Here is a 13,717-nt window from a genome sequence, read left to right as displayed (position 1 = left end):
AAAAAAAAAATAAAAATAAAAAAATAAGAATAATACATGTTCATTGTAGCATCATATATAAATATGAAAAATATAAAGAAATCAAAATTATTTATAACCCAACCATGGATAACAGCTATTCATAGTTTGAAATATTTTCTTTAAATCTTTTATAATGCATATTTTTTTAGTATTTTATTTTAAAAGTAGTGATCAGAGTGTACATACAGTTTTATTTTCTGCTTTCTCATTGAACATATGAGCATTTTCTAGTATTTTTAAATGCTTTTTTTTTTTTTTTTTTAGTATCAGTATAGTTTTCCACCAAATAGTTCCTAAATCCTAGGACATTTTCTGATTATTTCCTCCCCATAAATTCTGAAGAAGAATTAATAAGCAGAAGATAGGCACATTTTAAAACTTTTGACATCTACTACCAGCTTCCCCTGTAGGGTATAAAGGAGCAATTATATACAACTCAAGAATTATACTCACATCTATTACACTAGGTACATAAGAGTGACTTTTCTTGAGAAATTAAAGGCCTAAGTAATAATGTTTTAAACAGCAAAAATTTACAAGGAATAAATGTTTAAAAATTTAGCTATATGAATGATATTCTGATTATAATTTTGCTTATCTTTATAGAGTAATCTGAGTTAAGAAAAGGTCAATAACTTTATTTCTTATTGAATAAATAAGGTAATTTCAGCCTCCACACATTTATGTGTGTAATACATATCCTCATTTTTCATTTCTACCTTCCATTCCTAAAATGGTTTCACCCAGTGTATCAGTCTGCTGGGGCTGCCATAACAAAATACAACCAACTAGGTGACTTAATGTATTTTCTCATAGTTCCAGAGGCTACAGGTCTGGGATCAAAGGGCTAGCAGGTTTAATTTCTCCTAAGGCCTCTGTCTTTGGCTTTCAGAGTACCACCTTCCTGTGATGTTGGTACATGGCCTTTTTTCTGTGCATGTGAATCCCTGATGTATCCCCTTCTTCCTGTAAGAGTATCAGTCATATTGGCTAGGGCCCACCTCATTTAACCTTAGTTTACTCTCTAAAGGCCCTATCTCCGTATTCAGTCACTTTCTGAGGTACCCTGGGGATTAGAACTTGTAACACGAATTTATGGTCGGGGGGTGCACCCAGTTCAGGACATAGCATCTAGATAACCTTTAGCAGTAGCGTATCTTGCTAATCATTTGGAGAGCAGTTAATCCATCAGTAAGTTGTTGTTTGTTTTTCTTTTTTTCAGGGTGAATCTTCTAATGGCTCAAATGATAGAGGAATGAAATCACTAGTAAATAAAATGACTGTTGCTTTGAAGACAAAATCCGTTAATGTCAGGGAAAAAGTTATCAGTTTTATTGAGAATACATCAACTCCTGTGGACCGGTGAGTTGCTTATACAGTATGAATTTGTGATGAGTAATTAAAACTATAGAAAAGTATCTTAACAGTAAATGTTAGTTGAATAGAATGTGCTCTAGAAAAGGATCGTATATTACATTTTTTTATTAGATGATTCCAGTTTTCGTTGTCATCACAGAGATGTTCTTTATTGCTATAAAATTTTACTGTAAAGATTAGTCTGTCTTCTCCCACTGCTCAGAATAGGAGGCAAGTAATAATTCTGCCCCTTCACGCCATTCATTAGAAAAAAATTATTCCAATGGTATTATGTATATGATACTTCATATAGCAGCTGCTTCCCACATGTCAAATGGTTGGGAATCATCTGCTAAGTGCAGTAATCTCATAGCAGGAATCTCTTTCTCCGCTTCAGGAATTTAAAACCTAGAAAATTTGGTCATACTAAATCAAGCAGAAACCCGTTTTTGTAAAGTTTAAGAATTCAGATCTTCATAGAATTTTGTTCACAGCATGTGTGACCCCTATTTTCCCAATTACAAATGAAGTATCCAGCTAACAAATGATAAGTTTAAGAATGTCTGTTATATTGTTTCTTACTGGAACTGTGAGGGCACAGTATGTTTTTTTTCCTCCACATGTTGGTCTCATTGATCTTTCTTGTTCTTAGGGTTCAAAGCTAACCTAATAATCCCAGCGTGAAATTTTTTCTAGGCAAGCCTGATCTTGGAAATGTGTTATAGTATTTAATTTCACTCTCATGTCTTACTTGCAGCACCCTAGGAGAGTTGAAGTATTTGATTTTAAGAACTGAATATAAGGCATTTACTAATTTTCACTTTATTAAATAAAGGACATATGCATACAGAGATTTTTTTTCCCATTTAATAAATAGCAAAGAAGATATAGATTATTTTCACTAATCCAAAAAAATTGTACCTTGTCTACAATGGACTAATGTTAAAGTGTTGTTATCAAGGCTGAAAGGTTTTTTTTTGCTCATTAAAATTATGTCTGCTTTCAAAAGCCTTAATTTTAAAATTACTTTTAGTTAGTGCATTCTCAATTAGGGTACTATTTTTTTTTTTTTTTCCGGTACGTGGGCCTCTCACTGTTGTGGCCTCTTCCGCTGCGGAGCACAGGCTCCGGACGCGCAGGCTCAGCGGCTATGGCTCACGGGCCCAGCCGCTCCACGGCATGTGGAATCTTCCCCGACCGGGGCACGAACCCGTGTCCCCTGCATCGGCAGGCGGACTCACAACCACTGCGCCACCAGGGAAGCCCTAGGGTACTATTATTGGTACATTTTGTAGCATGAACACTTAAAATTTATTTTAAAATGAACTAGTGATAATTCTAAATTGAAAAGACTATTTTCTCTTCGTTAAAGAATCACTTGAAACTGACTTTTCTTCATTTTTCTTTGTACTTGGGATGATCAAAATATTCTTTTTTAATATACCCCCGGGTTAGAAAAACTGATTATATTTTTGTTTTAAAGCTTTTGCATTTTTAATAATCATATTGTTCTGTCCTCTGCCTCAATTTGCTATAGAATGTCTTTCAATCTTCCTTGGCCAGACAGAACATGTACCGAGCGGTAAGCCAATGAGTAGAGCAGCTTTACTGGACCATCCTTTTCCTTTAGCATGCTTCATGCTGTCTATAAGCCTCATGTTGTCTTGGCTAAAATTTCATGCAGCTGTTTCAAGTGCTAAACTTTTCTCATTCTGCTTTTAGGAGTGTGTGATGCTGATATGTTTTCCTTTTGGTTTTTTGCTCGATCATTTTAATTTTTTTCCTTGCCTTCTTCTTTATATCTCCCATTCCTCATATGAAAATCAAGTACATTCAAACCCAACAACTTCATAAAATCTGCAGTTTTTATTCTGAGACAGAGGAAGGTGAAACAAAGAAAATATGTAGTCTCAGAGTTAGGAGGGTATTAGCTTTGGAGATCATTTACTTCTGTCTTGTGCTCTAACAGTAGGGAAAATTATAGCATCTGAGAAAAGGCACAGTTTGTGGTTCAAATTTTTTGTTATTTCATGTACACTATGTAGTTTTATAATATTGCTAGGTTTTTCTTAATAAGATGTATGTATTTAAGTTGGTGAGTTAACATTATATAAATTGGTGTGAACAAACTATAGTTCTAGGGTTCTACCTTTGCTTTTCCTTGAAAGAAATTAGGCCATGGTGGACATGTTAAAATATAATCCATCTCTTCTCTGACCCCAATAAAACGGGATACTCATCATTAGATTCCATAGGTTTAAAGTTTAGAAATCTACTGGATCTTCAATTAGGATAAACAAAAGAACATTATACTGTATGGCTTTACAGTTTTTATACTCATGATTTTTCTGCAATTTGAGTTTGAATATCTATTATAGCAATCCCTATGAACATTTAAAAAGAAATTCTAATCATACTTTGAATGTAAGTTAAGCTTCAGAATAATGGAGTTGACTTTTTTAGCAGGTCATTTCAATATTTTCAGTGAATTAGAAGTAGCATTTTTAACAATAGTTTACTTTCAACTTACGGATAAGAGTTGGCCAATGCCAGTTACAGACCTTCTATTATAATTTTAAAGGAGGTTGCTTCTTTTAAAATTATAATCTATTTGTGAATCATCTTTCTGTTTTCTCTTGTTACAGGACCATTGAATTAGTCTAATTTTAACTCCCAAGTTTTATCACAAATAATTCTTTAAACATTCAAATTATCTTCTCTAGTCCACAGGCAGATATATCCATTTTGAAAATAGAGTTTAGTGAAAAGTTAGAATAAATTGGGTTGGTTTTTGAGGTCAGTAAATCAGGTTAAAATCTAGTCAAACTCTTGTAGATTTTGTTTCTGCTAAAAAAGCATAGATATACTGCTTTTTTTTTTTTTTTTTTTTTTTGCGGTACGCGGGCCTCTCACTGTTGTGGCCTCTCCTGTTGCAGAGCACAGGCTCCAGACACGCAGGCTCAGTGGCCACGGCTCACGGGCCCAGCCACTCCACGGCATGTGAGATCTTCCCGGACCGGGGCATGAACCCGTGTCCCCAACCTGTGTCCCCTGCTTTGGCAGGCAGACTCTCAACCACTGCGCCACCGGGGAAGCCCTATACTGCTTTTTAAAGAGTCCAGCTTTTTTTTTTGGATGTCATTTATATTCTGGTTCAAGCATTTACTGTAAACATTATCTTTGTTACTTTCTATGTTATAGTAGTTTATACTTCAATATCAGGAGAGCACCAATAACTTAATCTCATACAATTTTATAATCTAGACCGCACTAAAGTATTGTTACACAAAGCTGTATTATCTTTGCCTTTTGTAAGTAAGCTGAATCTGAGTTTCATAGGTATTTGAATTATTTCTTTCATTTTCTTTAATGAGCATAGTTTGATAATTTATTGGATAATTTTACATTAGATATGCTTTAACATAAAAAATGATTTTATAACTTAAACTGTAAGCAGTGTATTGATTAACTTAATTCTGTTATATACTCAACTCTTACTGGTTTTCTGTTGAGGAATGTTGTTTTGGGAGAAATAAAGATTTAAGCATATTTTAACAAAATTAGGTCTTCATTTTTATTGATGATATGTATTAAGAAATCATTTAAAATACAGATTTGATCTCTGTCTTCTGGAAAAATTGAATTCTAAGACTAAAGACACATAACTTGATTTTTTTCCACATTGAACTCTCGATACATGACAAGGAAAAAAAAGCCATAGTTTTCCTTCATCGTAGAATATCTTAGCTGAACCTTACTCTGCAAATAATACAATACTCTTTCTCCAGAAACATGTGGTATTTTGTCGAAATATTTTAAGTTTACTTATTGGTTTATTTGAGGTTACCTGAAAAGTAATGAGGTATTGATTTTTATATTAAAAAAGAGAGAGGTCATACTTCCTGCAGAACTTACTAAGTTTGAGTTTACATGTTTATGTTTCTGTCACTTGAAAGTGAAAGGCAAATTCATTTTCATGGTTTATTTATGTAAAAGAAGTAACATCTTAGTTTCTGTTGAAACAAAAGTAACAGTAATGAAAAAAAAAAATGAGAGGAAAAACCTTAAGACATTTGTACCCATATGAGAATTAGGCACTCCTACTGGAATTTGAATATTTGGTTTCATAAACTATTTTGTCTAACAAACGTGTATGTAGCACTTGCTGTATGCCAGGCATTGTTGTAAGAGCTTTACCAAATATTAACTGATTAAATTTTTTTGTTTATTTTTGGCTGCGTTGGGTCTTCGTTGCTGCGCGCGGGCTTTCTCTAGTTGCGTGGAGCGGGGGCTACTCTTCATTGCGGTGCGCGGGCTTCTCTTGTTGCGGAGCATGGTCTCTAGGCTCACGGGCTTCAGTAGTTGTGGCTCACGGGCTCTAGAGCGCAGGCTTAGTAGTTGTGGCGCACGGGCTTAGTTGCTCTGCGGCATGTGGGATCTTCCTGGACCAGGGCCTGAACCCGTGTCCCCTGCATTGGCAGGCAGATTCTTAACCACTGTGCCACCAGGGAAGTCCTAACTGATTTAATTTTCACAGTAACCAGGAAGGTTAGATATTGTTACCACCATTTTACAGATAAGGCACAGAAGCACAGAGAGGTTAAGGAACTTCACAATGCATTGGTTTTATGTGAACATTAAAATTGTTTAAAATTTAATTTTTACAGATTTGAAAACATTCCACATACCCAAGACCTTATGCCACTTTTGCTAACAATTTCCTTATCTTGTTTCAATTTCCTTAACATAGCTCTCCTGAAACTGGGTGGTACATGGTGGGCGCACAGAACATTTGTATTTTGTTTTAATATTCAAATGATACTTGGTGAAAATCTTTGGTAACTTAAGTAATGATTTCCCTCCTAAAATTCTTTGAATATAGGCATGTGAGCAGCAGTGACAGAGTGGGAAAGCCTTACCGTGGTGTAAAGCCTGTTTTCAGCATTGGGGATGAAGAAGAATATGACACAGGTATGGCAATACACTAATTTATAGACTGCTTTCCTCAAGCACCAAGAGTGATTATAGAGATAATTCTGGGAGTAGCTGAACAACTGCTTAAAAAAAAAAAAAAAAAAGACACAGTGAAATTCTGTAGAGGAGATTGGAGAGTCTGTGGTTTTTCTATTAAGAGTTTGGTTTTGGACATCTTAAATTATGCCATAGAAATGCTGAGTAGGCGGTTGATTATAGGAGTCTTTAGCTGAGGAGAGAAGTCTAAGCTGGTGATAATCTGGGAATTATCAGTGTATAAATAGTATTTAAATCCATGGGATTGGATTTAAATCCCCCTGATCCACCCAGGTAGGAGATTGAGGGAATTGAGACATCTGAAAAGAGCCTTTTGAAACTGGAGGCAGTAGCCTAAAGGGCCACAAGATGGGGATATTATGCCAGGGAAGCTTGTCATCCTCTGTGATTGTCTTTCTTTATATTTTAAAAAATAATTTATTACTTTGGTTCATAATCCCACTGCCCAGATTACCCTGCTTAAGTAATCATAATTAATATTAATGTGTATTGAGTTAGAAAAAATATATTAAAATATGTATGGTATGTAAAGTATATGTTATATGTAAAAGTACAAAATAAGAAAAAAATACTCCCAAATCTCATCTTGCTTTTTCCACTTAGTAATATATGTTTCATATTTTCCACCTCAGCCTGTATACCTTCACAATTCTCTTTCTATTATACAAATGTACCCTAATTAAATCATTCTGTTCTCTTTCTATTATACAAACATACCATAATTAAATCATTCTTCTCCCAATTGACACTGGTAGTTTTCCAGTTTTATTTCTGTTTCAAATAGCAGTGGCTATCTTTATGCATATATCTAGGTTAACTTTTGCAAGTATATCCAGAGGGTAAATTCTTAACAGTAAGATTGCCAGATTAGAGGGACTCACATTTGACATTTTAATGGATATTACAGAGTCAACTTCCTGAAAACTGCATTGAGGTAAATGTAATTTTCTATATATTATTTCCTTTTTTTTTGAAGCAAATACGCAGAATTTTTATTTTCTCCTACACAAAATTTTTATATTCCTGTATATAAAATCCAAAAATATACTTCTTCTTTTATTTTATATCATAGTAAAATAATCAGTACATTGTATTTTATTTCTATACAGATTTTTCCCCAACACCTTCTCTAGCTATTCTTTATCTTCTGTTTCATGCACTTCTGTGTGCTATTTGTAATTGTTTCCTTTTCTCCTTTTTCCTCCCCCTCTTTTGCCATTTTCCTGTTACCTGTCAGTCTCTATCTCTCTCTAAATATGTGTTATTCCATTAACAAAGGGAGGAGGGAAATGGATGAATAAATGATGGTATATTTCACATATCATACATGTATATATACACATATATATTTACACTCTGGAAAATTGCACAGTAATGAAAAATAAGAAAACTAGAGCTATGTGTGTCAACATGGATAAATTTTACAATGTTGGGAGTAGGATAGCAGTTGCAGAAGAATACAATTGAACAGTGTACTATTTATATAAATTTTACTTAAAATGCAAAACGCTACTGTATATCATTTAAGAATTTTCATGTTGGGTTAAAAGTAAAGATGAGACACCAAATTCACATAGTCACTGTTTCTTAGTGGGGAAGAAAGGGGGATGTGCCTGGGCAGAAATACATGAGTGCTTCACTTTTTTATTTAAGCTAGAGGTGAATAGATATGTGAGATTTCATTTTTTTATTATGTCTTTTTATATTTTGATTTCTTAAAAAGCAAAGAGAAGAATATTTACAATTATTAACTCTAGGGAGTGTAATTCCCCTTTGTTAAATTAGAAAAGCAAAATAACTAGAATGTCTTATATTTCTTTCGCAAAAAATCCCACTAAATAGATTTTTACTTATCTATCCCAGCATGGATTTTTTTGTTGTTGTTATTTTCCTTAAAATCAGAAACCAGCAACTCTGCAGATGGAGTGCAATCTATAAAAATATTGAATCACTATGTTGTACACCTAAAACCAGTATAATTTTGTAAATCTACTATACTTCAATTAAAAAAAAAAAGAAACCAGCAAGAGAAAAAGAACTCTGCCATCTTTGCCCTCAAGATAGATGCTAATATTATTATTGGACAATTCTGCCATCACTCAACAGACTAGTCATAGATTAGAGTTATGTTATATAAATCAAAAAAGTTGAGGGCTTCCCTGGTGGCGCAGTGGTTGAGAGTCCGCCTGCCGACGCAGGGGACACGGGTTCGTGCCCCGGTCCGGGAAGATCCCACATGCCACGGAGCGGCTGGGCCTGTAAGCCATGGCCGCTGAGCCTGCGCGTCCGGAGCCTGTACTCCGCAACGGGAGAGGCCACAACGGTGAGAGGCCCGCGTACCGCAAAAAAAAAAAAAAAAAAAAAAAGTTGAAATTCCTCATAGTTTAATATTTTAAAAGTATATTTTCACACCATATAGAATGATGTTTCATAATCTTTTATAGTAGTACCAGTGGCATAAGGAAATATAGTTGCTGGGTTAGAATTTTTTTTTTTCCAACATGTGTGTTTAAAATACTACTGAAATTTTTTTCAGACTATTAAAAAATGTATCATTTTTAAAGTTGGTGATACCCACTTTTAACATCTTATAATTCTTTATAGATGAAATTGACAGTTCTTCAATGTCAGATGATGATAGAAAAGAGGTTGTAAACATTCAGACTTGGATAAACAAGCCAGACGTCAAGCATCATTTTCCTTGTAAAGAAGTGAAAGAAAGTGGACACATATTTCCTAGGTACTTTTTAAAATACCTTCTTCAGAAGTAAAATTGAATTTAGGGAAGTAATGATATAAAAGGTAGCTGCAGAAGAAATTTTATGTATCCAAGTACAATAAGATATAATTTCCTGGGGATTTCCCTGGCGGTCCAGTGGTTAAGACTCTGAGCTCCCACTGCAGGGGGCACGGGTTCAATCCCTGGTCAGGGGACTAAGATCCCGCATGCTGTGCAGTGCAGAAAAAAATAATAAACACACAATGAGATATAATTTCCCTCTGTCAACTTGTATTATATGTCTTGAGTTTTAAAAAATACTTCTAATGTAATTTTTTATTTTGAAAAATTTAAACAGAAAAGTTGAAGACATAGTACATTGAATATCTTTATAAGCCTCTCTCAGACTCACCAGCTTTTAACTTTTTTTCACACTACCCCATCTCTCTCGTTATGTTTGTATATACATACACACATACACATACACTTTCTTTTTGTCATACCATTCAGAAGAAGCTTATAGATATGACACTTTACCCCTAAATGCTTCAGCATAAATCTCCAAAGAATATGAACAGTCTCCTCCACAACTCCAGTAGCACTATCACATCTTTAAAAACTTTAAAGTTAATAAACATCATTCAACATACAGAACACACTCAAATTTTTCAGTGTCTCTAAAGTATCTTTTATCCTCTTTGTTTTTTTCTTCCTGGTCCAGGATCCAGTCCTGTTTCACACATTGCATTTGCCTGTTATCTCTCTTTAGTCTCACCCAGTGTAGAACAATACTGCTTCCCTCACCACACTTCCCCCTTTTCTTCATGTTGAATGAATCCTTTTTGAGTCTAGGCCAACTGTTCTGCAGAATGTCCCACATTCTGGATATCTGATGTTTGTCCTGTTGTATTTCATAAAAGTATGTGAGTATTATCACTATACTAAAAGTGAGCTGAGACACAAAGCAGGGTGTGTGTATTAATAATTCTATCCCTATTTTGCCTGTAGGATCCAGTTACAGAATATTATTAAATATGTAAGGCAGTCCAGGTATTGCTTAGTGGTCTTTGACATAAAGTATATGTTATGGTATGTTGAATGAGGATAGTTTACTGTTAAAAGTCTGAAAGGTAGTATATTCCAAATACCATATAGAGTAGATTCTAAAAATTTATTATTTTAATGATTTCTAATTGTATTGTAGTTTTTATTATATTAAATATAATTTTTGCTCTTAAACAGTTACAGGATTATCTGTTAATAAAACATTAATTTTGCATACAACTAAAGGAAAATTAAAAGCTGTTACTAGATAGCTTATTTGTTTATAGACGATCCTTTGCCTTCACTTTTTAACTCAAAAGTAATTTCATCTGGAGTTGAACATTTTTTATAATTGGGGCTGTTGAAGTAATAGTTGTTTTAAATGACATTTCTTTAAATTCTTTTTGTTTTTTTAATGCTTTTGTCCCTCTCAAGTCATCTGTTGGTTACTGCAACACATATGTACTGTTTGAGGGAGATTCTTTCACGGAAAGGATTGGCTTATATACAGTCTCGACAAGCACTAAATTCTGTGGTTAAAATAACATCCAAAAAAAAACATCCTGAGCTAATTACCTTCAAGTATGGAAACAGCAGCACTTCAGGAATAGAAATCCTGGCAATCGAAAGGTAAGATTTTCTTAGGTTGATGTTATCTGAATTACTGAATTAGTTCATTATTAAACACGGTTTGTTTCTCTATTTTGGGGAATGGATGGTGGAACAGGATACTTGAACCATTTTTATTAGTATTCTCGCTATCTTTTTTCTTACAAATTTGTAGTAATATACGGTTTAGCCATTAGCACATGATTTCATTAAGTGCAGTAGCTAATTTCACAAACCTTTTGACAGAGGGGTCTTTAGGAATAATCTACACCAGTGCTACACTAAATGCTGGTTTGCAATGAAATACGAGCTTTTATTTTCCTTCATCAAATAATTCTTGTTTTAAAAACGTATCAACGAAGTAAGCAGTGTGCTGGATGATGTAGTTAATTTACATTCTGGTACAAGTTCTTCCTTACCTCATTGTGTACCAGTGACAAACAGTTCATGGACCGGCACAAGGGCCGTAGACCACACTGCTCTCGAAGCTAAACCATCTTTAATCTTACAGGTAAAAATGTGAAGCCCAGAGGGGTTGAATGACTTCCAGGTCTTCACACTTGTGTTAGAACCAAATGTAGCCCTCCTGACTCCTGATCTCCAGTTCATTGCACCTTGCTCTATGCAATATGAAAAATCACCTTGCTTTTGCATTTAGATTTTCTTTCTTTAAAAATAACTCTTTTGAGTATATGTTGAAATAAGTGATGGGGAGTACATAGGAGGGCATCTGTGCTTGATTTGTAGGTTACTTCGACATTGGAATTGATATCTAAGATGAATCCTGAACAGAAGGCTCTATATTAATATATATATTTTTCCCCCGTAGGTATTTGATTCCAAATGCAGGAGATGCTACCAAAGCCATAAAACAACAGATCATGAAAGTTTTGGATGCTTTGGAAAGTTAATATAAAAGAAAATTATTTCAAAAGAAATTAAGGCAACCAAGAGAAATATGGACATATTTTCCTGACTGAATACTAACCGGAGACTTTCATTTGCTTATGGGGGTGCTTGAATAGCAAGTCTAAGAAGGTGTAAATTATTACAATCAATCTCTGGAAAGTTAAATTTTTTTAAAATTTTCTTTTGCATTTTTGGTTTTGTAAAATGATTTCTTATAAAGGTCAGTTATTAAATGACTTTGAAGTAACTGACCGTGTGCCCTTATGAACTAAGGGTGCAGAATGCAGTTCTGTTTTGAAGAGCTGTTTTAAGGGAACATGCATCAGTTTAGATTTAAAAACAACCATACACATATATATTTGCAGTGTCTTCACTGAAAATTAGAGGTAGAATTCGTTGAAGAGACCCCTTTAATTGCTACATTTAGGTTTACCCACTGAGCAGTATCAGAAACTAAAAAGTATTACATAGATTAACAATTAGCTTGCTGTTTCTGTTCTTAAAAAGAGTGAAATCTTTTTTAATGCAATGGATGAAGATTCCAGCCAACTCAAATGCAGACCAACTAGTGAAATGTTGAAACATCAGTTTCTAAGGTCATCTTTGCACCATTAGCTAATAGTTTGAACACTTAGTGCTTCAGATACTAAACTTCATCCTAATTGTCTCTAAGGAGCAGTTAAAAGCATTATAATAAGTAGGTAGGCATGTTAAGATTAAAATTAACACTTGGGGGACTGACTTGTATCTTTAAAAATGTCATTGGTCTTTATTACCAGAGGAATATTTGATTTAGAATGTTTCAAAACAGGTGTTGAGTACACATGGATTTATCCTCAGTGAGATTATGTCTGTGACCGCACTATTATCCACCTAAAGAAAAGCCAGATAACCAGAGAACTGTCTAAACTAGTTTTTATCATCATTTTCTGAAATTTCTTTTTCTTCTTTGGTTTTTGTTCTCTTACTAAAGTTCCAGTGGTTTGAAAAGATTTTTAGTCTCTTAATATGACAAAACTGAAAAGTGGTCTGCTTTATTTTGCAGCTTTCTCAGTTTAATTCATTGAGGTTCATATTAGACACGTTTGGTGAAAGAAATCCAGGAACACGTTTGGGACCATGGAATGACTGCTTATAAAATCTGTTTGGGAAGTAGCAAATCCTCACAACCTGCTATGTCCTAAAATGTAATGGATTGTCTCTAAGGGGTTGATAGGAGAAATATTTAGATGTATTCTGTTTACAGCCAGTTATTTTAATTTACTTAATGGAAATCAAGTGAAAAAAAGGCAACATAATTCAAGATATTTTATTCTAATATCTAAATAATAAAGTTTGAGTGGTTGAAGACATTTGCATGAAATTGCACCTGGTGCAATACTTGATATTTATAACTCTCCCCACAACTGTTGTATTGCATTTTTTCCCTTCTTTTGGTGCCCCTTTTAGAAATGTCTTGAAGTCTCATTTTTTGCCCATTTCAGCCATGGGACTTCTTTCATAATATTAGTGTAAAGATATTTGTGTTACTCTTTATAAATTACAGTTGTAAATAAATCAGTACAGTTTGCTCAAAACTTTGTTCTTAAGGACAGTGTGTCTCTCCCTCTCTCTTTCTTCCTTTCCCCCCATTTGTAAATCTCTATGGATACAACAAAATTAGGAAATTGAGGGCTATCCTTTCAGTGGAATTTAAATGTTCAGATTTTAGGTTTGAAAGTATTAGATTCCTATTTCTGTTCTTCTAGATGGGGAGGAGGAAAGAGGTAGTTTAAAACTAATTACATTACATTCTACATGTGTAAATTCCTCCCTTGAACTACTCATCTGAACTTCAGTTTTCTCATCTGAAATAGCCCAGTTATTAGTCATGAATATCAAATGGAAAGATGTTTCATTGATTGTATTAGGCACTTATGTAGCTTATCCTCCCTTCACTGTCCCGATAACCAGAGAACTAGAATTCACTCTGGGATATCCACCTCTCGTGGACCTTTAAGGATTGCAGGGGTTGCAGCATTATGTGGT

The 13,717-nt window shown here is 34.2% G+C and overlaps 1 protein-coding gene across 3 annotated transcripts in view; it reads left to right on the top strand.

Moving 5' to 3' along the window:
* Positions 1–13,266, top strand: part of TBC1D23 (TBC1 domain family member 23) — a 64,011-nt gene extending 50,745 nt beyond the window's left edge. For 2 of the 3 annotated variants that reach the window (XM_019922661.3, XM_073804335.1), the window contains 6 exons: positions 1,244–1,383; positions 2,915–2,959; positions 6,260–6,348; positions 9,013–9,148; positions 10,607–10,801; positions 11,610–13,266. In XM_019922661.3, coding sequence (XP_019778220.2) covers positions 1,244–1,383; positions 2,915–2,959; positions 6,260–6,348; positions 9,013–9,148; positions 10,607–10,801; positions 11,610–11,691 — 687 coding nt within the window. In that variant the 3' untranslated portion in view covers positions 11,692–13,266. The remainder of the gene's footprint in view (positions 1–1,243; positions 1,384–2,914; positions 2,960–6,259; positions 6,349–9,012; positions 9,149–10,606; positions 10,802–11,609) is intronic. The other variant, XM_019922662.3, reaches the window with a different exon arrangement.
* Positions 13,267–13,717: the final 451 nt, after the last annotated feature.

This window comes from Tursiops truncatus, chromosome 4, assembly GCF_011762595.2.
Source record: "Tursiops truncatus isolate mTurTru1 chromosome 4, mTurTru1.mat.Y, whole genome shotgun sequence".
Lineage (NCBI taxonomy): Eukaryota > Metazoa > Chordata > Mammalia > Artiodactyla > Delphinidae > Tursiops > Tursiops truncatus.
The sequence above is the reverse complement of the archived record's forward strand: the minus strand, read 5'-3'. Positions and strand labels throughout refer to the sequence as shown.